This window comes from Dipteris shenzhenensis, chromosome 14 (assembly GCF_047967505.1).
Source record: "Dipteris shenzhenensis isolate YYH24624 ecotype China chromosome 14, Dip_SZ_1.0, whole genome shotgun sequence".
Taxonomy (NCBI): domain Eukaryota; kingdom Viridiplantae; phylum Streptophyta; class Polypodiopsida; order Gleicheniales; family Dipteridaceae; genus Dipteris; species Dipteris shenzhenensis.
Window position 1 is genome coordinate 699,428 of NC_141609.1, and position 14,118 is coordinate 713,545.

Genomic DNA, 14,118 nt, shown 5'->3' on the forward strand with positions numbered 1-14,118 from the left:
ACTTGCATTTTGCGGGTGGAAGGGTTATAACAGCGATACCCTTTCTGGTGCAGAGCATATCCAATAAAGATGCATTTTTCTGCCTTTGGATCTAGCTTTGTTCTCTTCTCATCAGGAACATGAACATAAGCTATGCAACCAAATACCTTCAAGTGAGAAATATCTGGTTTTTGGCCTGTATACATTTCTTCAGGCGTCATGCCATGGACAGCTACAGTGGGGGTTCTGTTCATAATATAAACAGCAGTTGCTACTGCTTCAGCCCAAAAATAATCAGGCATGTTTTTCTCATTTAGGATCGCCCGTCCTACTTCTGCAATATGCCTGTTCTTCCTTTCTGCAACCCCATTCTGCTGAGGGGTAGACCTGCATGAGTACTTCCTTTGAATTCCCTATTCTTTCAGATATTCACAAAATTCTTCTGAAAAGTACTCTCCCCCTCCATCAGATCTTAGCACTTTAATATGCACACCTTTCTCTTTTTCAACCATGGCCTTAAAAGCCTTGAAATGGCTGAACACTTCACTTTTGTGCTTCATAAAATAAATCCACACCTTCCTAGTGTAGTCATCAATAAACGTCACATAATAATGGCATCCACCAATAGAAGCAGCTTTGGTTGTCCAAACATCTGAATGGATCACTTCCAAAGGTCTTCTGCTCACCTTAGCATTTTTGGGAAATGCATGTCTGGCCTGCTTACCCATTTGGCATGCTTCACATACCTTTTGCATTCCCTCAACTCTGAATTTAGGCAAACCTGCAACAATGTTTTTCGTTTGCATAGATTTCAGCCTTTGTATATTCACGTGCCCAATGCGCTTGTGCCATATCTCAATATCTGCAATGACACCTCTCCCATGCGCAAACATAGCAGCTTTCACCTCAGGCATATCAACATCCAAGGTGAACATTCTGCCATTTTTGTTGCCTTTCGCAACCAAGCGGCACTTATTTTTCAGGTCCTCAACAAAGCATCCATCAGGATTAAATCTAACCTGCAGACCTTGCTCAACCATCTGGCCAACTAAAACCAGGTTCTTAGTGATTTTTGGAACATGAAGTACATCTACCAAGTACTTCGTTTTGCCATCCTACATAGCCAATGGCACTTTACCAACCTGCGTAATTGGGTGCGCAGTATCATCACCTGTTTCAACATAACCTGGCTTATCCAAATTTCTAACATCATGAAACCACTCACCATGACTGGTCATGTGGTTAGAGGCACCTGAATCAACATACCAAACATCATTGCAAGCTGCAGCATCTCCTGACATGGAGTTAACCATATGCTGCATCACAAAAAGGTGCTCATTTCTGTCGTCACCATGCCCACTTGATGATGCATAGTTGCTTTGCTGCAACTTCCAACTTTTGATGTCATTCTGCTTTTTATAGCATGTATTCTCCTTGTGTCCAGGCTTTCCACAATAATAGCATTCTGTGCTGCTATTTACTTGCTGGTTCCTTTGCCATGAACCACGGCCTCTTTGGCTCCCCCTGCCTCTAGAACTACCACGTCCTCCTCCATAGGACTGGTTTTCCTGTTGTTGCTGTTGGTTCTGATTTCCTGCACGGCCACCAAAACGGCCTCTTCCTCTACCCCTGCCTCTACCTGTATTCGAGTAGAAAGCAGTCTCTTGAGAAGTTGAGGTGGCTGAACCACCATTCCTTTGCTCTTCACTCAGCAAGAGAGCAATAAGTTCCTGAAAATCAGGAAATGTTTCACGGACTCCAATGGATGTCCGAAACTATGCATAATCTTTCCCAAGACCATTCAAGGTCATGGACACTAAGTCCTCATCATCAACAGGTGCTCCAATGGAGGCAAGAGAATCTGCAAGGCCTTTCACCTTCAAGGAATACTCATTTATATTCATATTTTTCCTTTGCACATTGTGCAACTCCTGCTTTAGCTGCATCTTTCGTGCTTTGGTATTTGTGCTATACAGCTTCACCAATGTATCCCATGCCTCCTTAGGCGTCTCTACATCTTGTATATGCACAATCATAGAATCTGAAATGCTAACAGATAGCCAATACAGGCATTTTCTGGCTTTTTCATGCCATTCTTTAAAGGCCTTCAATTCAGCAGGAGTGGGAGCAGTACCCAAAACTGGTTCTGCAGTTTCACCACTGATGTAATCCCAAACTCGCTTTCCCATAAGGAAGTTTGTCATCCTGAACTTCCATGCTTGGAAGTTGTTCTTGTCAAGCTTCTCACTGACGATGGTAGACAGATTCTCAGACATTTTACAAATCACGAATTGCAACAGCAACCTGTAAACACAGCAAATGCCTCACAAGGGCAAATAGCAAAACTTCTGCAAACAGCCTCACAGGGGGCAGATCCGCAACACTGACGAAAGTGGTATTTCACCACACAGTCACTTCCTAGTGATGATTTTGCATCAACAGGCAACAGGCATGAATCTGCAACTCCCAATATCTCTGCACACAGGCATACGATGCAATTTCTGTGGCACCTTTCCACCGACTAGCCGCGCAGTGGTCGCACAGCGAAAAACAGGGCCTTTTTCTGAGTGCCTGCGAAGAACTTCCGCCTTCAAAACGGGCCCCGAAACGGCCTCAAATCAAAAAAATAAAGTCACACCGCGAAGGGCCTCTCAATCTGAAACAGTGCACTCCTGCACTTCTGACTGTGCTACCTGCAGAGATTTGCTCCCAAACTCGAAATAGGAAAGCTACACTGGTCCTCTTACCAGGACACCACAAACTTGGCTTGCTTTCTTGAGCTCCTTACCACGAACAAGGCTCTGATACCATGTAAAGAATAAGGGAGAGAGATAGGAGACTCAAGTTCAGCTTTCTTCACAACACACAAAAGAGAGAGGACACAAGGTTGGAGGGTGAAGCCTTTCTTCACTTTTGCACACAACAACAATACAATAGAAGAGGGAAATACCCTATATGTCAAAACCTAGAATACGTGGTTCATATGTGAACCCGAACCAAAAACATACGTGGTAGTCTAACTACACCACGAGTACAACTAACATAGACGGTGACATAAATGATAGTCATCCAGGAGATATATCGGGGGTAGAGCTTGATATCTCAACACCAATACCACTGAAGACATTCCTCAACAGGCAAAGGTCACCTTGCAAATGAAAAAGCTTAAAGAGGCATACACAACCATCTACCATCAGTACAAAGAAAAGATGAATGAGATGCACTCCCAAAAAATAGCCATCTCCAAGCTTGAACTCCAATTGCTAGTGCACAACAATGAGGCATTGGAAGACAACACCAATGACAGCCCACTACAATGCACAACCGTGGTGTATGAAGAGCTTGTGGCTGCTCTACAAATGGAAGATCACCTCCACGTACGCGTGCTTATCCAATGGAAGCAACTCCAACTCATGATCATATCTACTCATCCAACAATCAACTGGAAACGATCCATCGGGATTAAAACCTTGCGCATAATTTGCCAAGACTTGTCTGAAGATGAGAAGAATATCTTCTGCCTGTCTACACATGCCGGGTTTATAACTCTCAGGACGGATGCTTTCATTGCATATGTCTGCCTCATGGGTAGTCCTCCCCTCAGGGTTATTGCAGGTTTGTTGCCATTGCTGCAAAGGCCATCCCTATTATTTGCACGGCATGACATAACCGACATCCAACCCATGCAGCTGATCATCCCATTGCACCAGCAAAAAGAAGTGTCGGAAGATGACAAGGCCTATCTCACATCCAACTTCCCATATCTAACCACTCTTTCTGCCAACATCATAACCTCACTTCCCCTTGCTGCTACCACCCTCTTAACCTTCCCCGAGCTCCATCCTAACATCTATTCCCTCCATCGTCTCTTTGCTCATGCCTCTCACCATTTTCAACTTACCCAACAGTCACAAACTTATGAGCCCCTCACTCCTAGCTTTTTCCCCTCCCTTGCTAATCCTACCCTTGAGGATTACCAAGCTGCTCAAATCATTTGCCCATTTCTTCCCCCCCTCCCCTCTGCTCCCCCTTCCGCCACTATCACTCAGCCATATTTCTCCCCCATGTCCCCTGATTCTCTCCCGGCCCCGTCATCACCTCCGACACTTCTGGTGCTTCCATCAGCAGAAAATGATGCAGTATTTGATTTTGAATATCAGGATCCGGATAATCCAATTCGTACACCCATGCCAAGTTCCAATGATGGGTATGATTTTGATGAGATACCACTTCCCCGTAACCCCATCAAGGAATTTTGGAGCAAATATCCTGATATGAAAACTCGCGGTGGATGGACCCTGGGTAACTTTCCTACCAATCTTCATCAGCACCAAATAAGTGAAGGTTGGATTAGCAAATTGGATCCACAACCTGATTGGCGCCGCCCCAAGCTCTTTGATGTAATCTTCTTAAAGGAGTACTTACGGGCACCTCCATGTCTCAGAACCCATCCCAAGTTCTATGCAGTTCCCCGGCGTAAAAAATGGGAAGCCAACATACACACTTTGGCTGAAGATCGAGTCATTAATTGGCCAATGATCGAACCCTACTCTGGTGTGGAATGGAATATCCAAGGCACCATGATCCGAGCACTTCAGCAGCATGAACAAACAATGCACGGCAACATTGATCGCTTCCTTCGCCAAAGTGCCATATTCTATAAAACATTAGCATTAATTCTGGAGGTCCCATGTTACCTTGATTCCCATTTGCCTCCACTCAGCTTTAATCCCAATGAACAGATTGATGCTCAGATTACCAGCCGACTCTATCAAAGAGTGATCTTCTTGGAGGCACACCACATATCTCTGTTCGAGCAAATGGTAGATACAGGCTACCTGGAAACTGCGCAAAAATTGTATGGTGCTAAGGCTCTACAGCAGGATCGACTGGCATGACACAAGTTCCATAGCCACTGGACTAAAAACATGGCAACCCAGGTACGTGATCGCAATAAGCCATAACCCGAGGACGGGTAATAAAATGGATACGGGGGTATGTTGACTCTGTGCCAACATGAACTTATGAAGAAAGAGAAGGTGTTACAACTTTGTGATACAATTTTGTGTTACAACTTTGTGTTACAACTTCTAGACACAACTTTGTGTTACGACTTTGTGTAACAACTTTGTGTTACAAGTTTGTGTTACAAGTTTATGTTACGACTTTGTGTAACAACTTTGTGTTACAAGTTTGTGTTACAACTTCTGCATGAAGAGAGAGAATGTGTTACGACTTTGTGTTACATGCAGAGAGAGAAGCTCTCCAACTTGTATAAATACCCCATAATGGAATGAAGCTCGGACTCTTGGGGCATTGTGTTGAGTCTACATTGGTATTCCAAGCATTTGTCTCAAGTGTCCATGCTTCCTTGCACTACATGTCCAAAAGCATGTCCTAACCTTGCAACCCTTCTCCCCTCTCCTCCAACCCTGCAACCCACCCTCTCCCTCTCCTCCTCCCTCCTCCTTCCTCCTTCTCCTCCTCCTCCCTCCTCCTCCTTCTCCCTCCTCCCCCTCCTCCTTTCTCCCCCCCCTCCATCCTCCTCTTCCCTCCTCCTCCTTCCTCCTCTCTCTTCTTTCACCCATGCTCTTACACCTTCTTCCTCTCCCACTCCTATGCTTTCCTAAAACCCTTAAACTCCATGATCTACGAGGGAGACGAGTTCTCCACCATGTATTCTACTCTGAACCTTGAATCCTCCCTCTAACCCTGGACTCCTTCTAAACCTTGGAACCTCCTTCTAAACCCTGGAACTCTTTCTAAACCCTGGAACTCTTTCTGAACCCTGGAACTTCTCCTAAACCCTTGAACTCTTCCTAAACCCTTGAACCTCCTTCTGAACCCTTAAACTCCTCCTAAACCCTACAACCCCCAATGAAGACAAAAGCCTTCATTACCCCAACAACGATGGTTTATGTGCCTTTTTACACATGCTTGCACTTTGTTTGCTTACCACACTTAAGCCTACGTCTCTCACCGGAACATGACTCGAGGTCCTAAGCTACACATATACTACAATGACAATCCCAATATATCTGTAGGTGACAAAAAGCCTCGGAACCCTGCAATATAGAATACCCAGCTCTTCCTACGAAAGCAGTAGGAAAGAGCCAACAGTAGCGCATTAACACGCTACCTCTTTTGCTGCCCCAGGCAGTCCAGGAAGGAAGTTGGACTGCCTTACTCAGCAAGGTGGCTCGCTACCCACCTCTGTCCTCTTTCTCACCGAATACAACCTAATGAGTAACAACGAATCGATCGTGCAGTAATGAAATTTAGAACACAGGCGATCGTCGCACTTCACTACAATGAACACGTGAATCATGCTGACAAAATATGAAGAGGGGAGAGGAGAAGAGTGGAGATGAGGAGAGAGGGCACAGCTAGAGAGCACACCACAAATGACTAACTGTACACTAGATTTAGTTGAAAAAATAGAATATATACAAACCCTTTTAGGGTTAGGGTTAGGGGAGCTAACCCTTTCCTTTATAGCACTCTATAAGGTTAGTGCTATGTACATATGATCACGTGATGGTGCTATGCACACATGATCACATGATGTTGAGCGTGAACTCTCAACACCTTCCCTCAAGATCAACATCATGAAGTAGGCCTTCCCTCAAGATGATGATTCTGGGGAATCGAAGAAGGACTGAGCATTACATTCCATCACACCCCTTTAATGGGAATGTCCTTCCTCTGCATCAAACCAAGAGCTAGTCGGTGTTTCTCGAATAGCTCTTTACCGAGTGGTTTGGTAAAGATGTCTGCAACATTTTCTTTGCTATCACAATGCTGCAGTGTGATGTCACCAAGTAACACTCTTTCTCTGATGAAGTGCTCTCTGACATCAATGTGCTTTGTTCTGGAGTGATATACTGGATTTTTGGCCAATGCTTGAGCCGATTGATTATCACAGTATATTGTTGTTGGCTTTGACTCATCAAAGTAATCTGTTTCTGACAATAGTCTTCTGAGCCATATAGCCTCACATGCACCTGTAGTGAGTGCTCTATATTCTGCTTCAGTCGAAGACAAAGAAACAGTTGGCTGTTTGTTTGACAACCATGATATAGCACCTTGACCAAGGAAAAATGCATATCCCTGTGTCGATCTCCTGGTCTCATGATCTCCAGCATAGTCACTATCACAGTATCCATGCAACCGTGGATGACTTCCTCTGTATTCTATCCCAAATTGTCTTGTACCTCTGATGTATCTCAAGACTCTTTTGGCTGCATTCCAGTGAGACTGTTTTGGATTTGCCATAAATTGTGCTAGTGAGCTTACTGCATAACAAATATCTGGCCGTGTGATTGTCAGATATATAAGAGATCCAATGAGTTGCCTGTAGTATCTGTCATTGACTGTAGGCTTTTCTAAATCTTTAGTAAGTTTCAAACTCTGTTCCATGGGAGTGGCTGCAATCTTGCAATCTGCCATATGAAACTTCTTCAGGAGACTGTCAACATATTTGAGCTGACTCATAAATGTGCTATCGGAATCTCTCCAGAACTCAATTCCAAGACAATAGTGCATAAGTCCAAGATCTTTCATGTCGAACTCTGCAGATAAGTCTTGTTTTAGCTGTCTGATGAAGCTATCCTTGCTTCCTGTCACAATCAGATCATCTACGTACAAAAGTGCAATAGTAATATCTTCCCCTTGAACGTTGTAGTAGAGAGTATGATCTGCATTGGACTTCATGTATCCCAGATCAGCAAAATACTTGTCAATCCTGCTGTACCAACTTCTGGGTGCTTGCTTTAAGCCATAGAGACTTTTCTTGAGATGGCAAACCTTGTTCTCCTGTCCTGGTTCAACATAACCGGCTGGTTGTTGCATGTAGACTTCCTCGTCTAGATAACCATTGAGAAATGCATTCTTGACATCGAGCTGATACACATTCCATTTACTGAGTGTCGCTAGTGATATCAAGAACCGTATGGAATCCATCTTTGCTACTGGAGCATAAGTTTCATCATAATCTTGACCATATTGTTGTGCAAATCCTTTTGCAACTAATCTGGCTTTGTATCTCTGAATACTGCCATCTGGATTGTACTTCACTTTGTATACCCATTTGTTGGCTATGGCCTTCTTTCCTGGTGGAAGGTCGCATAATTCCCAAGTGTTATTTTTATACAAAGCATCCATTTCCTCATTCATTGCAGTTTGCCATTCTGGCTTATCTACTGCGTCTTCGAAGTACACTGGCTCTTCTGTAGCCATGATGGTAGTCATAAGAGCATAGTTGGTGGTTTCCACCTGAATTGCTTTGCCTTTTTGAGCATATGTCAATCTGGCTGGTGGTCTGCTTTCCCTAGTAGACCGTCTGAGCTGCTGTGACGCTGATTGGGGTGTTGCTGGCAATTCTTGCTCTTCTTCATCAACCTGTTCTGTAGATGACTGTGAAGTCGATGCTTCTATCTCCTGTGTAGGTGAGGTTTTCCATTCTGATTCCTCATCGAAGATTACATCTCTGGAGATAATGACTTTGCGGTTGATGGGATCATACAATTTGTATGCTTTACTCTCGTCACTGTAGCCAACCATGATGCATTTGCGTGACTTCGCATCCAATTTCCTGCGATGATCATCATGTATGTGGGCATATGCTATGCAACCAAATATGCGGAGATGCCCAATGCGTGGCTTGTGTCCAGTGAATGCTTCATAAGGAGTCATACCTTGTATCGGTTCGGTAGGAAGCCGATTAAGCAAGTAGTTAGCTGTAGCTATTGCTTCTGCCCAATACTGATTCGGAAGATGCTTTTCACTAAGCATTGCTCTAGCACTGTCTGCTAAAGTCCCATTCTTCCTTTCAGCTATTGCATTTTGCTGAGGAGTATCTGCACATGTGAATTGTCTTCGAATGCCGTGAGTTTTGCAAAAGTTCATGAAGGCTGAAGACATGTATTCACCTCCTCTGTCTGATCTCATGACCTTGATCTTTCTGCCTGTTTGGTTTTCTACCATGGCTTTGAATTCTTGAAATCTGGCAAATACTTCAGATTTCTCTTTCAGAAAGTAGACCCAACAATATCTGCTGTAGTCGTCGATGAAGGTCAAGTAATAAAGTGAACCATTGATGCTGCGGGTCTGGGCATAACCCCATACATCTGTATGAATCAAATCAAGAAGACCTCGTGAACGAGAGGTACTTCTGACAAAGTTGGTTCGCTTTTGTTTGCCGAAGCAGCATGCTTCACAAACCTTTCCAAGAAACTGTAGCTTCGGAATCCCAATTGCCATATTGTGATTCCTTAGATCTAACAAGTACTTGAAGTTGACATGACCATATCTCTTGTGCCATTTTGCAGATAGTGGCATCTGTTGCATTTGAGCTGACATGGCATGCTTATCTGGTACTGTAGCTAGCATCCTGTACAAGCGTCCTTCCTTGACACCTTTTGCTACTAGCTGACCTCTTTTGGATTTGTCTCTGATAGTGCATTCATCACCGTCGAAGATGACTTTGTAGTTGTGTTCCGTCATTTGACCTACTGACAAAAGGTTCTTGCTGAGCTTCGGAACATAGAGCACATCTTTGACTAATCCTTTTGTACCAGTGAAATTGTTCATAGGGATAACACCTGTCCCTTGAACCGGATTCGGTGTATTGTCTGCTGTGTAGATGACATTCTTTTGACCTTCTAATGGCTTCATTTCTGTGAACCATTCCTGATGATTTGTCATATGAGATGATGCACCGCTGTCGATGTACCAAGGATCCTGTTCCACTTGGTCGACTTGATAACTGAAATCTTCTTTGGGATTGAAATCAGTGTCTAGGTGCATTGTATCAGTCTGATGCAATTCCTCACTTGCAAGAAACATATTGCCATGTTCATTTGCAAAATGACTGTGACTAGAATGTCCACCACGATGATTTCCTCTTCCTCGAGAATTCCCTCGATTACTGCTGGATTGACCGCCTTGGTCATACTGCTTCTTGCGGCAATCTCTTTCATAGTGTCCAAACTTGTGACAATAGTTGCATTGAATGTTTGACACATTGGTGGATGCATTCCCTCGTCCTTGGAATCTTCCTCTGTTGGAATGATTTCCTCTTTGCTGATTTTGATGTTGCTGAGGATGCTGCTGATGCTGATGCTGATTCTGACTTTGATTTTGACCACTTTTCTGATATGATCTACCTCTGTTTCTGCCTTTTCCTCTGCTTCTGTCTGAAGCTGTGAATGCCTGATCATTAGAATGACCTTTACGTGCTTGAATGGCCTGAGTCCGGAGTTCTTCACCAAGTAGAACTGACTGAAGTTCTTCCAGTGTTGGAATTTGCCGTTGGATGGCAATACTCTGGACTAGATTCTCATATCCCTCTCCTAGTCCATTCAGGATTACTTGAACCATTTCTGCGGGATTCATAGTCTCTCCTGCTGCTGCAAGTTGATTGTTGTAGTCTTTGATGCGGAGTACATAAGCATGACCAGTTTCATTGCTGTTGCGGAAACTCTGGTTGATCTGGTTTCTCAGGGTGAGAATCCTGGATGTGTTCTTGGACTCGTAGAGAGCTGCGAACATATCCCATGCTTCTTTTGATGTCTTGACTGTGTTGAGCTGTGCTAGCATGACATCTTGCACATTCTGCTTGATCAGGTGATAGGCATACTTGTCTTTCTTATCCCATTCTGCTTGAGCTCGGGCAATGGCAGGATCTGCTACTGGTGCGGAAACTGTTTGTGTAGATGTAGATCCCGATGTAGATCCCGTTGCTGGTGCTGTGACAACAGATGGAGTAGAGCTACTGGTGGCTGGATCGGCCAATGGTCTAGGTATGGATCCATCAACATACTCCCATTTGTCCTGAAGCACAAGAATGGTCTCCATTCGGTATTTCCATGTACCGTAATTGGAGTTGTCTAACTTAGCAGATGCCTCCAGATTGAGGTTGCTAGTTGACATGGTGCAAACAATGTACTCAAAAAAAATGTCCTGAGAAAACTCTGTATGAATCAACTGCAAATACACTGAAGATGCCAAGTGAAATCTCTGTACCGTCGGTGAAGATAGAACTGCAGTAAATAAGATCTGACCTGTGTTACAAGGCTTGTGGCAATGATGCCGGGAATAGCCAAGAGGCTTTACAAGGCTGAAAAATGATGTGCACGATGCCGTGAGATAGCCAAATAGGCTTTACAATGGTAGCATGTGTGTGTGAAATCAAGTGCTATCTGCCCACTGAATCAATCTGCAATGCCTCTGAACTCTGAAGTCTGCTCACTGAACTGATGAACGTAAGATTTCAGGTAATGTAATGATGTGAAATCGGATGTGAGCGTATGGACTGACTCCGAGTAGGTACTAGTCGGGAATTTCGGGCATGGCTTAGATTGGCAACTTGGGGAATTCAAAGCGTCCCCTCTATGGCGATCTAGTCTACTCTGATCTAGATCTAAACCAACCGTCGATCGATGAAAGAACAGCAAATAATTCCTTTTCCTTTGTTCTTTTTAAGTGCTGGGTCAGATGCGTCGATGTAGAGGCAAATGTGCGTGAAGGAAGTGGTTTTGTCGGCGAAGCTCAAATGTGAGTGTAACTTGCACCGAAATGTGCGCGTGATGTAACGAGCGCGTAGAGCACGAAAAATCGAGCGACTTTCCTTTTTGGAGCACCCTCAAATTCTTCCTGGATCAAGAGATATGACTTGATCTAGGTGGAGGGGCAAAAGGAGTGCAAATGGTGCTCAATGATGATGTGTCACTGTGAGTCACATGCAGTGATGATGTGGCACTGTGCTTAGCAAGAGGTGTGCCAGTGAAGCTCTGTGCTGAGGTGGCAGTGCTGAGGTGTCACTGATGACGTGGCACTGATGACGTGGCACTGATGACGTGGCACTGATGACGTGGCACAGATGACGTGGCAGATGACGTGGCACAAATGACGTGGCAGATGACGTGGTAGATGACGTGGCACAAATGACGTGGCAGATGACGTGTCACTGGTGACGTGGCTGATGACGTGTCACTGATGACGTGGCAGTCAATGCTGACGTGGCAGTCGGTGATGACGTGGCAGTGGTGACGTGGCCAGATAAGATTGCCACGTGGCTAAACTTTAACCAAAGACCAAACCCACGGTTAACGATTAACCTAACATGGGTCAAATTCTATCTGCCACGTGTCCACCACTGGTGCACCGGAATCTATCCAAGATTCTGACGGAATCTTGGAGATTCCGTCGTCTTCTCCGTCGATGGAGGCGGCCGTCGAGCCCGTTGGCTGTGTGTTGCGTTGAAAGCTTGGAGCGGCTGGAGCCGCCTTACTGTGTGAGCAAGGAGCGTGGAGGAGCGGTCGTCCGATACAAGGAGTCGTGTTGATGTAGTCGTAGAAGAGGCTTCTGTGTCGCCGCTGCCTTGCAGGAGAGAGTTTCTGAAGGTAAAAACGTTCTTTCAAAGGAAGATCTGTATCACGAGCTTGATCGGCATTTTCAGTCCCCGGAAGGCCACCGGACGGAGGGGGAGGACCTTCGACCTTGATGCTGGAGGCGGCAGCGAGGGCGTCCTGGGCGAGCAAAACGGCAGGGGCGGAAGCAAAGAGAAGGCCGAGCAAGGCACGGCGGGAAGCGGGCTGCTGGTCGGAGAGGGGAGGAAGCTGTTGGGGGAGAGAACGATTTAAGGTACAAGCTTGCAATTCAAGAAACTGCAAGATCAGGTGAAGCCTTCAAGCGATCTTGGCCAGGACGTCGTTCAGTGCAGTGACTGTCTCCGCGTAGTATTTTTCTGCCTGAGGTACGCTCTTGCTCCTTGCTGCATAATCAAGATTATTGATGGTGTCAAAGAGCTTGGAAACCAAAGGCTTGATGGCCTTTTTCTCGTCCTTGTTCTTTGAGTCGATGACTGTGTTGAGATCGAACCGCAAGTATGAGGCCTTGAGGCGCAGGTCGTTCTGCACATAAGGCCACGCCTTCTTGTCGATGAGGGCTTTCACTCCAACGATGTCTTTGGCAGAATCCTTGGCTCTGGCAGCTGCTTCCCGTTGCTATGGTAGCTGAGAGTCGGAGGAGTAGCCCGTGGATATTTCGTTCAAGTTTCTTCAAGAAGCTCTCTATCTCACATATTCGGAATCAGAAACATCCCTCTCTCATTGAATCTCTTCAGAAGCACTCAAAGAACTCTCTCTTTTCTGAACTTCTCTCAAAGAGATCTCTTTCTCTCAACTGCAATCTAAGAACAATACAAGGAATCACTCAAGCTCATATAGACGGAAATCTCTGTCAATGAACGGAAATTTATCTTAGAATGAACGGAAAATTCCTCTCAAAGAATGGATGAAGATCTCTCACCGGAAGTGGACTCTCACGGAGAACACTCAAGAGAACTCTCAATCTCACAATCTCTCTCACACTCTCAAGAATCACAATGTCTCAACGGAAGACAAGGGAGCTCTGATACCATGACAAAATATGAAGAGGGGAGAGGAGAAGAGTGGAGATGAGGAGAGAGGGCACAGCTAGAGAGCACACCACAAATGACTAACTGTACACTAGATTTAGTTGAAAAAATAGAATATATACAAACCCTTTTAGGGTTAGGGTTAGGGGAGCTAACCCTTTCCTTTATAGCACTCTATAAGGTTAGTGCTATGTACATATGATCACGTGATGGTGCTATGCACACATGATCACATGATGTTGAGCGTGAACTCTCAACACATGCTTCCAGCAATTCATCCGTGGGAAACTACCTTGCAATCTTCACAGACATCCTTGCGGAAAGAAGAGAATCTCTGGCCGATGGTGTAAAATGTTAGGAAAGGACTAGTACAAATACGTGCTAACAAATCGTTTTCAAAGTGAACGATGCAATCATACCTGATGGCCAATAGAGCAATCAATGTCCCAGCTACATGTACATGAGTACGACTAGATGGGATAATGCAAAAGAGCAAAAGGGAAAAAAACCTTGAAATTTCTTCTAGTGCAGCGATAAATTCGATACATGCTGATGATAATTAGGAGAGCATGTTCGTATGGATTCTTAGAAGAGAACGATGAGCAATGTGGGGGTTAAAGGTCACTGTGCCTTAACCCCAGTTATGTACAATACTCAAACACATATATAAATGAATGAAAAAGAAGATTAGGGTGGTTCTGCACCCACCAAAACTTGTG

General features: G+C 44.8%; 1 protein-coding gene across 1 annotated transcript in view; it reads right to left on the reverse strand.

Annotated features, from left to right (window-relative positions):
• Nucleotides 1-12,611: 12,611 nt before the first annotated feature.
• The window catches only part of LOC147894041 (oxygen-evolving enhancer protein 3-1, chloroplastic-like), a 51,653-nt gene continuing 50,146 nt past the window's right edge, over nucleotides 12,612-14,118 (reverse strand). The window contains exon 5 of the mRNA XM_087384624.1: nucleotides 12,612-12,986. Coding sequence (XP_087240750.1) covers nucleotides 12,669-12,986 — 318 coding nt within the window. The 3' untranslated portion in view covers nucleotides 12,612-12,668. The remainder of the gene's footprint in view (nucleotides 12,987-14,118) is intronic.